We start from the raw sequence: 16,067 nt of genomic DNA, 5'->3' as shown, positions 1-16,067 counted from the left end.
TGATCTGTGTCGTAATGCGTTGTTATGGCCTTTTCCGGCCAGATCCACCACGGATCTGGCCGAAAAGGCTAGATCTATGGCCTGCTGTGGTCGCAATGGTCGGAAAAGGCCAAAACGACGGCCAAAGAAATGGCCGTCGTTGACTGCCAGATTTGACATTTTCCTGCTAGATCTGTGGTGGATATGGTCGGAAAAAGCCAGATCGGTGAACTTTCGGCTATTTCTGGTCAGCAGGTAGGCCATTGTACAGACTCTGGTTTTTGCAAATATGGGTCACAGGGGTGTTTTTACTAATTTTTAAACTTTTTTTTATGAGGTATTTAATAAAATCAATAACCTTATAAGCTCTAAAAGTAATTAAAAAAATAAAATAATATTTCTGAAACAATATGACAAACATTATTTAGAGAATAAGATTACGAATATATGCAGAAATAATAAGCTAACATGGCCAATATTTTTTTATAATTTTTAAAAAGGTGATTTTAAACCCAAAAGTCATGATGTGGCTAACTGCCTGGTTACACACCTATATGTAATGCTAGCTTTGTGTGTCAGGACAAATCTGGATGTGGTCTACCCAAGCAACTTGAATACAAACAAATGAAGCTGTCATTTCCCCTATGATTTAGGTTTTGGAAAGCCACAACTCATAAATGGGGCCTAACCAACTTTTGGTCCATACAGAATTTATGGGGGTTGTCTGTCACAAATAGGACAATAATTGTGTCCAAATTGGAAAAAGGGGTCAAGTTTTAGGGGGCCCTTCCAAAGCACATTTTGTTGCTTTGAGCAAATACTATTTCCTCTACAAATTTAACAAAAATGACCCCCCACCAATCCCACTTTATTTTCTGTCATTCAAGTTCTTGCCTTGATTAAAATTATGTAAGAGTGCTTTATTTGAGGTGTCCCTAGCTAGAAGCATTAAGGATGTCTTTGATGTTGTTTTTGAATTAAAGTCTATTATTGTATGTAAAATATTGGTTCCAATCTAACGGTCAAAACCGAGTTGTAAATGTTACCAAATCAGTAAAATATTATTATGATTTTTCAAATTAAGGTTGGGAATCCATAAAATTTGCCTCTTCTTTTGTGGGTTTTTTTTTTAATCTTCAAAGTATTCAAATTTTGCTAGTTAAATTCAAAACTTTTCTAAAATATTTCAAGTTTGAGCTTTCTAGGTTTGATAATTTCAAAGGTGGTCACATTTTTATGCAATAAATTTAGTTTGTAATTTCCTAGGTATCTTATACTTGTAGCACGTGCAAGAACACACGTGAGAAATATACTTTTGTTTTAATAATTTAATTCACTTCTTCCTAGGAAGAATTTGACATGTATCTAGGATTAAACAAAAAAATTGACGCCCCTAATTTTCTTATAATATCAAATACTTCTCTTGAATTTTAGAAATATGACATTTGTTTTTTAACCACTTGGCTTGTGGTGAAATTGTAAGAACTTAGATTATCTAGAGGTCTTGTGTTCGAATCCTACCAAGTGACCACTTGTCACTTATGTGACTTACCTGACTCATTAGGTTTGTAGGATACATTTATGACTTATTTGACCTATTAAGTTTATAGGGTGTTTAATGAACCTCAAAAATTAGTTCAGGTATGTATAAACTGGTTTAGTTACTTTGGTCACTAAAAAAAAAAAATTGACATTCTTTTTTCTTTTGTAATTCCTAGAAACTTATAATATCAGATTCCCTCTTAGTTGTTTTAAAAATTAGATTAAATTATCCAAATAGCTTATATAAGGATAACTCTTTTTTAAACTAAAAGGGGGTTGAGTGCTAGTTTTTGAATCTTAAGGGTCTAAAAAAAGTAGAAAGAGAGGTTCTGTTAAAAAATCTTCCAAGGGTAAGAACTTGTACGAATTAAAATCCTAATAGCTGCATTCATTCTGTATCCCAAAATTCACTTTGGCAGAAAAAGATTGCCTAAAGATTCGATAAAAGATTCTCTCTTAATTTAACTTCATTTTAAATTCTCGATTTTATGGTGCATGATTATATATTAAAAGTTTTTAGATATAGAGTAATTTTCGAATAACGTCTTGATCACATTGACGCAACTTTCGATTTTGTTCAACACCATTTGAACGGTCTCATCCTATTTTATTCAATGTTAGAATTTAGGATAATATTCAGTGTTTCGAAAACCAGATCAGACCGTTCGATCAGACCATTTTGATCAGGAGTCGGCGACATCTCTGGTTTGGTGTCTTCTAAAAACCGGCATTTTAAATCAAACCGGATTGAGTCGCGGTTAGACCTTTGGAATAGTGTCGAATCGCGGTCCAATCGTAACTCAATCCCGTCGGATTCCGGTATCGTTCAAGGTAGAAAACACCACCATTAGACTTGATGGCATCGCCACGACAAAACCCGTCCATTTTCAGTGGTCGTCGTCTAGCCTTTTGTCGCTCTCCGTCCACCTACAGTTCATGAGACCGTCAGACTTCGTTCTTGATTCCGAAAAATTCTGGAGCCGATAGAACTCCCTAACACCGCCATAATATTCGCCGGCACCTATACATCAAAAGCCCCATGATTCCAAACTTTGATTGGCTGTTGATCGTCGTTGCTGTCACCACTCACCAGTCTCTTCGTGCGACAAGGGTGTTTTAGATAGATTTCAAACCTTAAGGGAGTATTATAGGGGTGTTTTGATAAATTTCAAACATTTAAGGACTAAATTTTTTTTACAGGATACGGTCCAACCGACCGATCAAACCGGTCAAACCAGAAACCGCACTCTTGAACGGGTCATAGTTTGATCCGGTTTTCAGAACATTTATAGTAATATTCTCTCAATCATGTAATACCTTTCGTCACATTTGACATTACTTATTCACCTTTGGTCAATCCCGTCCTCCCTATTTGAACCTTATTTAGGGTTTGGATTAAATATAAAGTGAGATTGGAGCAACCCTAAGCTCATTTAACTCACCCTTAATTAGTTCCATCAAACTTATTTAAACCCTTTTCAAACACATGAAATGAAAACGTGTTGGACACTTTTGTCGCATTTGACACTACCCTCCAATCAGTCCCACCTTAAAAGCAGAGAACTCAATAGTAGATTAAAACCTGACGCTCTTTCGATAAAACTTGTTACCGTCCAAGCATTTATTAACTATGCAAAAATACAATTCTATTAAGTGATGTTGTCTAGTATTTAGGCATCATTATAAATCCAAGATCCAATCTACCGTATACGACAACATCATACTGACGTAGATTAGTTGAATTTAGTTTTTTTGCATAAAGAGAAAGAGTGACCACGTTTACCAAATGAAAAAGGCTACTGACACCACCGATGTTTTGCACCGAATTTTTACACCAAACAACGTGTCTACTGAATCAAATAAGTCACATATCACGTTAACAAATATTCCACGAATGAATGACCATCCATCAAATATGGACGATCGTCCATTGTTATTAGACGACCGTTCATTTGAAATTGACTCCCGTTCACTTAGAATGGACGCCCGTTTATAGTTTAAATTAAAAAAATTTGGCTTAAATTATTTCTGGACGCCTGTCCTGTTATAAGGACGACTGTCCATAGTTATGGACGGTTATCCTCATAAAAGGATGGGCCTCCATCTTTTAATATTAACAAATTATAAATTATAAATTTATTTAATGCATTAATTGTGAATCCTAATTGAGTTAAGAATATGACACTTGTCCAATTACTTTGAGTTAAGAATATGACACTTGTCCAATTACTTTGAATACAGGCCCAAATTTAATGAAGCTTGTCCACTTTGAATATTGAAAAAGATTGAATGAAGATAGTGACATTTATTTTTGGATTGAGACAAAAATTGAATGTAAAATTTTTTAAATTAAACAATGGACAGACGTCCATATAAAAGGGATGCTTATCCATTGAATGTAAAATTTTTTAAAATTTTTTGGATGCTCCATAGTAAATAGACACCTGTCCATATAAGATGGACGAGCCTCTATTTTTTTTCTTTTAAAATTTTTTGGACGGGCATCCATCTTATATGGACGACCGTCCATAGTAAATAGACACCCAGGAGACCATTAAATATGGGCGGGCGTCCATAAATGTTGGACAACCATTCATTCAAGAAAGATTTTAGTATGGTCACGTCTGATTGATTGCCATATCCTTCGACACAAAAATTTGGTGTAAAATTTTAGTGTCTGTAGCATTACTCTTTATCAAATTTGGTCCATCATATTATAGTACGGTGGTGGGCGCAAAAAGTTTACAAGGAAATAATAGGACTATTCTAATTCCTTAGTGGGCCTTGGCTTGACACAACATTCACAATCAATTTTTTTTTTTTTAATTTCAAATTAATTATATAAACTATGTCTCATCCTAACAGTTAAAAGATATTATATTATAGTTTTTTATAACATAATCAACTGAACAAATATTTTAATAATCAAGGGTTGACATTTTTTAATAAAAATATTGGGCATGGAACTGATGGGCTGCTGTGACAGCAAAATCCAATTTCGGTAATGGGCCTAGACTGGGCTGCAACCCATGCCTATAATTTATAAGAGTAATATTGTTTCGAGTACTGTCAAAATTCCAATTTTTTTTTTTGGTTTTTTGAACCACAAGGTGTCCCACACCACATCCAAAGGTACGAGATTAATCCTCATTTCGGGGTTAGGGTAATGCCCCTAACCACAAGGTGCTTCTAGTGAGATTAGAACCATTGACATTGAAGGTGAAGTTCGCCCATTGGTAGTCCAATTACCAGGTGAATCACAACCTCGTGGTTCTAATTTTATATCGTAAGTGACGTCGGTATTGAGGTGGAATCTCACTCACACGAGAGCAAGGAAGCATTAACTTAGAAAAAGGAAATGCAGGTTTTCAAAAAGGGGTGCTGGCAAACATTCAAATTTTGCCCTTAAATCTCGGTTCAATTGAGCTAAGAACTCATGGGAGCAAACCATATGCCTAATCATTTGGAACCCATTAAACACCATACAAGTCCAATGTTTCAAGGTAAACCACAGATGTGGTAGGTGATTTCAAAGAGATTTGAACTTAGAAAGTCAATAAAAGGAGCAAACTTTCTTGACCGCCAAGCCATCCCTCAGGGTTTTGCGTTATTAGCATGAAGCTCCAACCAACTGAGCTAATATGCCACTTTCATGCTTCTAATATAGTTGATGTAGTACTTTCGTGATATTCTAAATTTTTTCATGGCGGGATGATGCGGAGCTCATACGACTGAAATTGCAGAGACATCCATAAAGGATGCATGTATTGATTTTTGGAACCAAGAAGCCAAATAGTAGGCTATTCATCTACAAGGCTGAATCAAACTATTTAAAAAAGATCTAAATGCTCATGACATGCAATTCCAGATGTTGCGATGCACATGTACCATGCTATCAAAACAAAGTATTAGAAGCAAAAAGAGTGTTAACACTGAATATACATCTCTCAAAGTGCTCATAACAAACCATGACTGCTACTGACCGGTGTAAACCTGTCGGCATCTTACTAAGTTCAGCTGAGCCGGCCATTGATTACAGCAGCAAGGTCTTCTGGAAAGGCTTCGGTTAACCAATATTATTCACATTGTTAATCCATGCCTTTCCTTGCTTCAAGTCTTCTGTTTCATTTCTTAGCCTCAACCTGCAGCAATGCACTAATTTTCACTATTCGGCAATTAGATTCATTTTACAAATAGCTTTGAGTCCCTCAAATGTGCTCATTTACTATTAAGTATCCTCCCGGAGTATATGTAACTTCTTCTTTCGAGAGAACAAAGTATATAAATTAAGTAACTTCATAGCGGATTACAAACAGGATAGTTTATTTCCCAAATGGAAAAACCCTCTGAATCAAAATTGACAGAAACAAAAAAGCATATAACAGAAGAAACATCCGGACTCATGTGCATGCCAACAAGTTACACTCTACGGTAATGATTTATATGGCCATTGGAAAGGGTGCAAGGCCATTACAAAATGAAGCAAACCTCACTTGCATTCAACACCAGCTTCAGCAGCCCGTCGAGGCTTGCTTTTTCTCCTACTCCCCTTTTGTCGAAATCCGACAGACTTCATTGATTCATCAGTACTTGGTTTTAGTCCGATGCTACTGTCATGTTTGTCTGTGTCTTTCTCTTCTTTGGCCTGTGTGGATTTCTTCCTCTTCCTTCCATTTGTTATGGCAGCCTGATTCCCTATATCTTTACTACAGATGGAAACTTTTGGATCATTACCATCTTCTACCATCTTCTCAGCTTCTTCTTCTTCGACTTCATCCTTCAATGGCTTTTGTGGCCTTCCCCTTCTCCTGAAAGCTGGAATTTTCAATTCTTCACCACTTCCATAATCCTCACGAGAAGCAATAATCGTTGGCTTCTTTCCCTTTCCCCTGACTCTTCCCATACTCCAAACAACCCTTAAAAAAAAAAAAAAATCTGTAGCAACTTAAACTGACTTCTGCAACAAAAATCAGAGAAACTCAGAAGCAGGACACAAAATTAAGTTATTAAAATGAAACCTAATCACAGAAAAATACTACAAAATCGTAGGCGACAAAAAAGAAAAATATGCACCGTTATCCTAAACAGAAAAAGAAATAGATTTAATCCATTTCATTTAAAAAAAAAAGAAACTGAAGATGGCATCTTCTGAACCAAAAGCATTAGCTTTTAAGGAATAAAGCATATCTTGAGCCTCACTAAAACCAAAAGGATCACCCAAAAAAAAAAAAAAAAAAAAGCATTGAAAATCAACAAAAGGCTACTAAAACTAAACTTTGATCCCAAGACAATGAATCTTCTTTATTTTGCCATTGTTCTCTACATATTGCTCATTTCTCATAAATACATATCTAAATCTTACACCAATTACTGAAAAGTAAAAACTTTGTTTTTCTGATAACTAGAACTCCCACCAAACCCTGCAATCATTGGGAAACGGGAAAAAATGGCCCATGAGGGAGCTTGAACCCCAGACTTTCTGGGAGCAAACCACAAGCCTGAAAACTTACATCGGTCGTATCAGAAAATTCTACATAATTGGATCAAACTTGAGGTTCTTTTTTATCCTACTTAAACTAATCTCAAATATACAATCAAAATTACCAATCAAAAAAATCATCACAAATTATATATGGCAAGCAAAAAAAGAAATACATGCTAGCTTAATTAAAACAATAACAAAAAAGGGGAAAAAAAACAATAATTCTTTCTTTAGCTACTACTTGTTGTAAGTTACTAGCCTCGTTGAAGTAAAGACATCTAACAGTCAAGAAAGTAGCCTGTTTATTTTCTCAGAAACCAAACAAGCCATAGAACAAGAACTCAACCTTACAGAGAAAGAGAAGCTAAGTTGACCTCATAACACAATACAAATCATTCTTTCCATATTTGAGACAGAACCCATGTCTCAGAATCCGATTAAAACAATCGAGAAACTAAGAAAACCCCATCAAACAAATGGGGTTCTGAATCATTTTCAGATTTGAATGGTTTTGACAGTGGAGTTGGAATGTGAAAAGAGGGGGCTGAAACTGTGATCTCAAGAAGAAATGAAGACAACCCAGACAAGGAAAGATGAGTCTGAGAAAAGTAATGGCGAAAAGATTAAGACTTGTGGAGATTACTCAAAGGTTTGTGCTGAGTTTTGAGAGCCTTTAACTAAAGTGCTTCATGTACAGACGCACAGACAATGAAGTGAGAAAGAGAAGGGTAGAGGTACAAAAACATTTTCACTTTTTAATTTTTATAAGGGCTTTATGGTAAATTCATATATAATAATTTTCAAGTGTGGACATTTTTTTTCACACAAATTTTCATATAAAAAATTTGAAAACTTTTGTTTTCTTATGCAAAACTACTCTGGAAAAAAGGTTGGTCCGGATTTAAAATAATAATAATAATAATTAAAATATATATATATATATATATTAAGACACTTTGAGTAAAGAATTTTTGATTAAAATCCAACCGCGAGTAATAATTATATCAATATGTCTTAGACAATATCTCTAAAGAATTTACTCCAAATCGAAAATTTGGATTAAAAAATTAACATCAAGATATTTTGACTTAAGAAAATTAACAATCCAACCGTGGTTAAGAATGATTTTGACATAATTAATACCGGGACGAATACTAAAATACTTTTAAGGTTATAAGTCTATCTTTAATTAAATAGTAAATATTTAAGAAACAATTATAAGTCTATTATTGATTGAAAGTATTTATTATTTTTAAGTTAAAAGTTAATAGTTGGTTTTTACAATTTCAATGTTTTGGTGGACATATCAACTTGAACTTGGATTAACAATAAAAATTTGATATCAATTATAGTTGAGTATATAATTTGTGACGTAAACAAATAATCATATTTGAAATATTTCAACATTGATTAATATGATGGCAACCTAAGGGTTGATCTAACGGTCAAGGAACCCTGATTAAAAATAAAATGATGGTATTGTAATGGGATTTGTATTTATTGCTTAAAACATATTTAATTATTCTTTATTCAAACTAAAATTCAGAAATTTTTGAAAAACAAGTGGTTGAACTTTGATTTGTGTGCTATATGAGCATTCGCGATTTAAGCAGAATGCTGTGACGGTGGATCGTTATGCTAATTTCTCCTGAAAACTAGTTAAGGTATGCGTAAAGTAATCTGAATACCTTGGTTAAGAAAAAAAAAAAAAAAAAAACTCTTTGATTTGTGTGCTATTTTTTTGTTGGTTTTTTTATGTCATTCCCTTGTCAATTGTGAATCCATACTCCATATCAACCTCTCAAATTAGCAACAAATAAGGGAAATCTATTTCCCAATAAAATAAAATAAATTTAAAAAAAAAACAACAAATAGGAGTGGTCCTTGTAAATAATTTGCGTTTTTTTTTATTTTTTATTTTTTATTTTTTGCTTTCAATTTTTCAATAATGTAGAAAATTGTTGATATGTCAAACAAGAGATGAGTTGAACCAAACATACATGAATTTAATAGAAACTTCGCTTTCACTTTGATTGGCATAGGAAAGGAAGCAAAATTATCGATGTAAATGCTTGTATTTTTTTAGATTGAACCTTATATTTATTGGTGTCTATTAATGCTAAAAGACAATATTTGTAGTATTCGATATGAGAAAACCTGATTGAAATTTTGTCTTTTAATATTCACGGATGATACAAGATTGTGAACCACACCAAGTAACCAGGTCCATGTTTTTTAAAAGAGATGAACTATTGGAATGAAATAAATTACTCTTTCATGTAGCATGTAAAAGTACAATTCTATCAAGCTCCCTGTAAAACACGATGGGTAGAACCATTTCTCAAAGGAGCTCCAATGCTTGAAAGAACGATGAAACTATAAACAAACAAGAACTACGACAACAATTACCTGGTCATGAGTTTGCTTGGCTTCATAAATTTCATCTGCCACTAAAATTGAAGACAATCAGCTTCAATTAACAATGTGTGTATAAACAACTAATGACATATCTCTGAAATTGAAGAACTAAATCAAGATCTTCATATCATTTTTTCGGACAATTTTGTTTCTTTAGATCCTGCCAAACTTGAGGACCTCCAGGATGAAGATTTACATACCGAGCTTCAAATATGTTATCCATACATGTAATTAAAGTACTCAAGCTCAACATAGGTTCTACTACTCCTTGATCTTTAAGCCAATTATACAATAATAATCTAACCTTGACCCTCTGCATTGTATACAAAAGATATGAGGGGGATGATATCAAAGACGAAATAGGGTAATCCAAATCATTCACAAGAAAGTCTATCTTTGTTTTGATGACATCCTTTGACTGGTTAAGGATTAGAGGACATGCTCTTACCATTTCACAAACATCTTTTCGATCAATACCAGCTTTTGCGAGAATATCAAATCTCTCCTGAAGTTTGCATCCTTTGGCTCGTACAAGCTTCTGTGCCTTTTCCATTTCTTTTGAGTTCTTTACAAATCCTACACCTATCAAAAATTTGGTCTTCAGCTTTTGTGATCTTTCCTTCTCTACTGAATTTGAGAAAGGCTCAACTCTCGACCCCATAACCCATTTCTTCATTTCTTGAGGGTTCTCAAGGATGTATTCACAAAGACGTTTTTTTCCAACATTCAAGGCATTAAGTAAACTATTAGTTTTCTTCAAAGAACATGAACCAAGCAACACAGGGTGAGCACGGACGAAATTCGTAATCTCCTTAGCCTCCATCTCAATCTCATTCAGGAACATAAAACATTGCCTCGAATTCAAAATAAATTTCTCCACTTGAATTTGTGGGAACTGCTGAAACATCGAGCATATCTCATTCTTTGTTGATCCGAATTTTAGTAGAAAACCAATCAGGGTAAGTGCCCTATCCCCTGATCCCTCCAAGAGAAGTTCAGGATGCTCCCTGATTATTCTACCGAACTGTTCCTCACTGCAACAAATCTCGCTAAGTAAGCTTAAAAAACTAAGCATCATACGCCAATTACAAGAATTTTTCTTTAACAAATGTTCCTCAATCCAAAAGAATTCAATTCCCACACTTTTCAACATTTCTAACACCTTAACAAATTCCTCATTTACATTTCCAATCAAAAGATAAGGAGTACAGACTATAGACTTCCTTATAACAGACTGGCTAAGCCCCAGTTTCTCATAAGCTTGAAGCTTTGATGGCAAAACTCCAACATTATATCGAAAAACTTCTGTTGCTTCTTTATAAATCTTCCCTATATTATTTCGTTCGATACCATAATTAAACAAAACATGATGGTTCTCTAGCAACAACTCATCATCACTCAAAAACATCAAATCACGCGGAAGAAAAGGACTATACTCGCTAGGCGTCAATCCCAAACTCTCAAAGAAAAGCTCAAATTCATTAATAGGATGATAACGCAAAAACCGCGTAATAGACGACCCAATATCTCCTTCATTTTCAACCCTTTTCAAAATATTTTGAAGAAAAAAAGGTGAGTTTTTGCTCATACTATCAGCATCTATGAACTGTAAGTTCCTAGTGGAATGCAAATATTCTGATAATGCAGCTTGAGCTTGTCTTCTAGTAGAAACAGAGACTTTTTTAATATCTTCATTAACACTTCCACCATTTTCAGTTTTAACACTTTTTTTTGTTCTATAAAGCCTAGGCTTTTGAGCAAAGTAAAATGACCCAATTGGGTTTCCAACAAAACTTGAAGAACCCCATTTGAGGATAGATATTTTTCTAAGTTTCTGCAAATGGGTCATGCTTATTTATAAAGAAGCACAAGAAAGGCTAAGTTTAAGCTGAACACAAATGAACACCAAGTGTTTGGTTAAATGTCTTACCTTTGGGTTTGATTTTTCATGGGTTTGCTGAGTTCTAGTCTCAAGGTAGGAAGCTTTGAAGCTTTAGCTCTTGAGTTTGGTCTTGTTTCGATGACTCAGTAGCTGCCATGAAGGGCGCTTCAGTTGCAGAACGTTTAACGAATAGAGTTTGTAGATGTTAATCAACGATGACTCCTTTAGGGTTTTGGTAATTTCTCATTTACTAAATTTTGTTTTCTTACAGATACACCCTTTAAACTGTGTCTGTCACTGACCCCACTGTTTTAAAAAATTCACACTTGTCTCCCCAACTATTCCTTTAGTGTGATAATGGATATATTATGCATTTTATCTTGTGTCTTTAAGGCATTTACTTAAACTACTAAAATACAAATCTTTGATGATATTAATATTCGATGTATTAATCATCACTGGACGACCTGATGGTAAAAAAACAAAGGGGTCCAACAGGGGTTCCTGAATTCGAGTCCTTGCAGGCGCTCATAGGGATGGCTAGTGAGAGGATTTATCCGATTATAAACTTCAGAGCTTCATAAGATTAGTTAAGGTGCCCGTAAGCTGGCCCGAACACCCTTGGTTAAAAAAAAAAAATATTCTATGCATTATATATATATATATATATATCTTTGGTAAATATAATGTATCAATATCATTTTTTTTATTTTATATGTTAGTGTTCTTAATGTGAACTCAAATATATGCTTTTAAAACACACGTTAAGAGCACTCTTTTGTGTGTATATATATATATTGTTCATTTTTCATTTTGGAATTTGGTTTGTTAAAAAAAAAAAAAAAAACAGTTTCTGCTTATGGAAATTAAATTAAGAGTTTACGTTCACAAGAGGTTGTACCTGCTGCTAATGCAGGCTCATCTAGTTCATATTAGTAGTCAATGCAATATTTGACAAAGCTTACTACCCAGAAATTTGTTGCTAGAATCACGCAAAAATGTCTTAAGGACAGTGGCCTCTAAGCAAATCATATCTATTCTCCATGGGAATGAACTGTTAGCTCTGAATCAGATAACAAAATCAAATCGGAAAGTTTCACAAGAAGCGATGCGACAAGTTAATCGACCAATTTGTGAGACATGGAAGCAAATTTAGGGCGTCATAATTATAAGAAAAAGAGAAGAAAAACTCTAAATAAAAGTAGAGACTGTACAAGCTGTTAGATTGATGAGCTGTTCTTAAATCCTCAGTAATAATTCAAGTACTGATCTTTTTGTCACGGTTTCACTTAGGTTACTTACAGACAGAGAGGGGCGCGGGCCGGGAGATTCCCGCCCCAGACTACGGCCTCATTCCTTGTCCCTAAATAATATTAATAACAAAGAATCAACAGAATACAATCTCTTCAATCTCCTCCCAAAATCACAAATAACTCAGTAAACAAAGAATAGCAATAAATTTAAACTCTCTATACCAAACAAATATCCTCTAATTAATGCTTCAAGAGACCCAAAACAGAGAACAACTGAACAAGGAACAGGGACAGAAAGCCCAGCTCCTGTGTGCGGAGAAGGCGCTGGCGCCAGAGCTTTCTGAGCAGAGACGGTGGCGGAGAAGATTGCCATGGCCAATACCAGCAAGAATGCCTTGGTAATGCTAACCAGAGACCTCTATCCCCGTCCCCGGTGACGGGAATTTTCTGGTCCCCATTCCCCCTTTTTTCTGGGGAAAAGATCCATCTCTACTTACAGAAAATCAGCTTTCGCATTTTTTTGCGTGGACATAGCAGTTTGATGAATCTCTCGGCTTGTAGAACAACAAAATCATGAATCTTGTCAGCAATGACTTGGCTCATTGAATGGTAGAACCCAATGAAGTACAAACTACAAGAACTGACTTCTACAGCTCTAAATAAATTTGTTTCTTTAAATCCTGCCAAACTTGAGGGCCTTTCGGATGCTTATGTACATACCGCTTCATGAATGTGTTATTCGAGCATGCAATGAGAGTACTCAAGGCCAACATAGGTTCCGCCTTTCCTTGTTCTGTAAGCAAATTATACATCGATAGCCTAAGCTTGATCCTCTGCATTGTATAGTTTAGATATGATGGAAATTGCAATAAAGATGATATGGGATAACCCATATCATGCACAAGAAAATCCATTTTTGCTTCAATGACATTCTTTTTCTGGTTAATAATTTGAGGGGAAACTCTAATCATTTCAGAAACATCCTTTCTATCTAAGCCAGCATTCACAATACAATCAAATCTCTCCTGAAGCTCCTCTCCTCTGCCTCGAAAAGGCTTCACTGCTCTTTCTGCTTCATTTGGATTCTGTATTAATCCCACGTCCTCCAAGAACTTAGTCTTCACCATTAGAGATCTTTCTCTGTCTCTTGACCTCGGTAATCGTTCAACTTTTGAACCCCTAACTAGATTTTCCAGATTGTTGGGATTCTCCTGGATGTATTCACAAAGTCGCTTCTTCCCAACATTCAACATGCACAAAATGCTATTAGGTCTCTTTAACGTACATGTACCCAGCAACATGGAATGAGATCGGAAAATCTTACCAATCTCATCCATCTGCATGTCAATCTCTAAAAAGAACATAAAGCATTCCTTCAAATTTGTGAAAAATCTTCCCACTGGAATTTGTGGGAACTGCAGAAACATCAAACGAACTTCATCCAGAGTAGACCCAAATTTTAATAAAAGCCCTATCAGAGTACGTGCTCCATCCCCCGAACCCTCCAAGAGCAGTCCTGGATGTTGCCAGATTAATGTACCTAACTGCTCCTCACTCAAACCCATCTCGCTAAATAAGCTTAAAAGCCTAAGCATTTTACTCCAATTATAAGAATTCTGTTCCATCAATTGCTCCTCGATCAAACTGAATTTAACCCCTATACTATTCAATGTCTCTAACACCTTAACAAACTCCCTATTTACATCCCCAATCAAGATATAAGGACTACATACAATAACTTTACCAATAATACTCTGACTAAGCCCCAGTTTCTCATACGATTGAAGCTTCGTTGACAGAACTCCACAATCATATTGAAAAATGTCCCTTGCCTCCTTATACATCTTCCCTATCTTTTTTCTCTCAACACCATAATTACACAAAACATAATAGTTCTCTAGCAACAAATTATCGTCACTCAAGAACATCAAATTGCGTGGAAGAAAAGGACTGTACTCACTAGGTTTCAATCCCATACTCTCAAAGAAAGGCTCAAATTCATTAATAGGATGATACCGCAAAAACCGAGAAATAATCTCCTTCAAATCCAACTCCTGCTCCACCCATTTTAACAGCTTTTCGACAAAATAAGGTGAGTTTTTGCTCATATTCTCAGCTTCCAAGAACTGTAAATTCCTAGTCAAGTGCAAATACTCCAACAATGCAGCTTGAGCTGCCTTCCAAGCAGCAGAAGATAGTTTAACAACATAATTAGAATCACTACTAGCTGGTGAAGTTCTAACTTTATTTTCAATATTTGCGTTCTCAACCCCTCTTTTTGTTCCATAAAATCTAGAGTTTTGAGCAATGTAAACAGACCCAGATGGCCAAAACGGTGTCTTTGATACGGAAATGAAGGTTTCAACTAAATTTAAAGAAACCCATTTGAGAATAGATGTTGTTCTAAGTTTCTGCAAATGGGTCATAACTACTGTGATCAAACATACATAAAAAGCAACGAAAGGAGAAATTAAGATGGATGAAAATGAATATGCAGTATCTTACCTTGGAGTTTTACATTTTTTTGTTGGGTTTAGCATTAACTGAGAAGAAAGACTGAAGCTTTCGCAGGAATACTCAGTGCGCTTCATGGGTTTAGGGATTAGTCACAACTCGCAAGGGTAGGGTTTTGGATGATGAAGCTTAATGATGGGCGTTTGGTTATTTAGGACGGTATGATAACTATTTCACGCCCCAAAGGTTTGTAAATATACCAATTAAATCCCCTGATGGAGGTTGGAAAACATAAATAAGGCTGAATATTTTTAAGTAACCTTCATGAAATTGACACGTAAAAACTCAAAAGACCAAGAAGTTTAAATTTTTCATAAAAATCTAAAGAATACCCTTATTTAATTTTATAAATATAAAATAGGTCGAAATACATTTTCACACCCTAGGTTTAGCGAAACCTGGGGTGGGAAAAGTAGATTCCCCAAACTTAGTGCGGAAAAAGTAGATTTTTATGAAATTTCATCGCTAATTACCCATTTTCATAAACAATTATGTAAAAAAGATATATGTCGACGTTGTCTTGCTTGCCCAATCAACATTTTGTAATTGTAAAAGTGAAAGGAAATAGTGAGGGACCAATACCATTTGTGACGAATAAAGTATTATATATGTAAATAACTAATAAAAATAGTAAGTTACAAATGTGATGAGTGACCACGTTATGAGATTCGAACACAAATTCTTAGGATAATCTATCTAGATAATTAAAGTCTTATAATCCGACAACATAAACTAAGTGGTTTATTATACAATATTTGTAAATTACAAGTTGTTAGGGCCAAAAATCGTCTTGAGCTTGACGAGGCCTAATAACGAAATAAACGTGTTATGGCCTAAGGCCTCAACCCAATCCCGATTGGGCCTACGCTTAAAATCACCTTGCAAACTACCCACTCTATGAGTTCAGTTATCCTATAAGTTAAGCTAAACTGGGTTTCAGCCCATTAGCCTGCAACAGTCTATAAATAGGAAATCAGAATCCNTGGAAATGAATATG

At 34.9% G+C, this 16,067-nt stretch overlaps 3 protein-coding genes across 4 annotated transcripts; all 3 read right to left on the bottom strand.

The window, feature by feature from the left end:
• Window positions 1-5,731: 5,731 nt before the first annotated feature.
• On the bottom strand, window positions 5,732-7,711 carry LOC116145682. 2 transcript variants are annotated; one of them, XM_031431133.1, is made up of 2 exons: window positions 7,378-7,711; window positions 5,732-6,478 (listed from the first exon to the last, which is right to left on the bottom strand). In XM_031431133.1, exon 2 carries the CDS (start codon window positions 6,422-6,424, stop codon window positions 6,011-6,013), a length of 414 nt encoding a protein of 137 aa, XP_031286993.1. In that variant the 5' UTR covers window positions 6,425-6,478; window positions 7,378-7,711; the 3' UTR covers window positions 5,732-6,010. The 2 variants fall into 2 exon arrangements, with proteins under 2 accessions (XP_031286993.1, XP_031286994.1); XM_031431134.1 differs by having other exon boundaries at window positions 5,732-6,475.
• Window positions 7,712-9,316: 1,605 nt separating this feature from the next.
• Window positions 9,317-11,513, bottom strand: LOC116145688 (transcription termination factor MTEF18, mitochondrial-like). The gene has a single exon (XM_031431144.1). The coding sequence runs from the start codon at window positions 11,268-11,270 to the stop codon at window positions 9,549-9,551; it is 1,722 nt and encodes a 573-aa protein (XP_031287004.1). The 5' UTR covers window positions 11,271-11,513; the 3' UTR covers window positions 9,317-9,548.
• A 1,014-nt stretch (window positions 11,514-12,527) lies between these two features.
• Window positions 12,528-15,177, bottom strand: LOC116145666 (transcription termination factor MTEF18, mitochondrial-like). Its single transcript, XM_031431115.1, has one exon. The coding sequence runs from the start codon at window positions 14,980-14,982 to the stop codon at window positions 13,204-13,206; it is 1,779 nt and encodes a 592-aa protein (XP_031286975.1). The 5' UTR covers window positions 14,983-15,177; the 3' UTR covers window positions 12,528-13,203.
• Between the last annotated feature and the right edge of the window lie 890 nt (window positions 15,178-16,067).

This window comes from Pistacia vera, unplaced genomic scaffold (assembly GCF_008641045.1).
Source record: "Pistacia vera cultivar Batoury unplaced genomic scaffold, PisVer_v2 Contig464, whole genome shotgun sequence".
NCBI classification, from domain to species: domain Eukaryota; kingdom Viridiplantae; phylum Streptophyta; class Magnoliopsida; order Sapindales; family Anacardiaceae; genus Pistacia; species Pistacia vera.
This window is presented reverse-complemented; position numbering and strand designations above follow the sequence as displayed.

Coding starts and splice junctions, on each gene's coding strand:
- LOC116145682 (XM_031431133.1), bottom strand. CDS start 6,424: ATGGGAAGAGTCAGGGGAAAGGGAAAGAAGCCAACGATTATTGCTTCT.
- LOC116145688 (XM_031431144.1), bottom strand. CDS start 11,270: ATGACCCATTTGCAGAAACTTAGAAAAATATCTATCCTCAAATGGGGT.
- LOC116145666 (XM_031431115.1), bottom strand. CDS start 14,982: ATGACCCATTTGCAGAAACTTAGAACAACATCTATTCTCAAATGGGTT.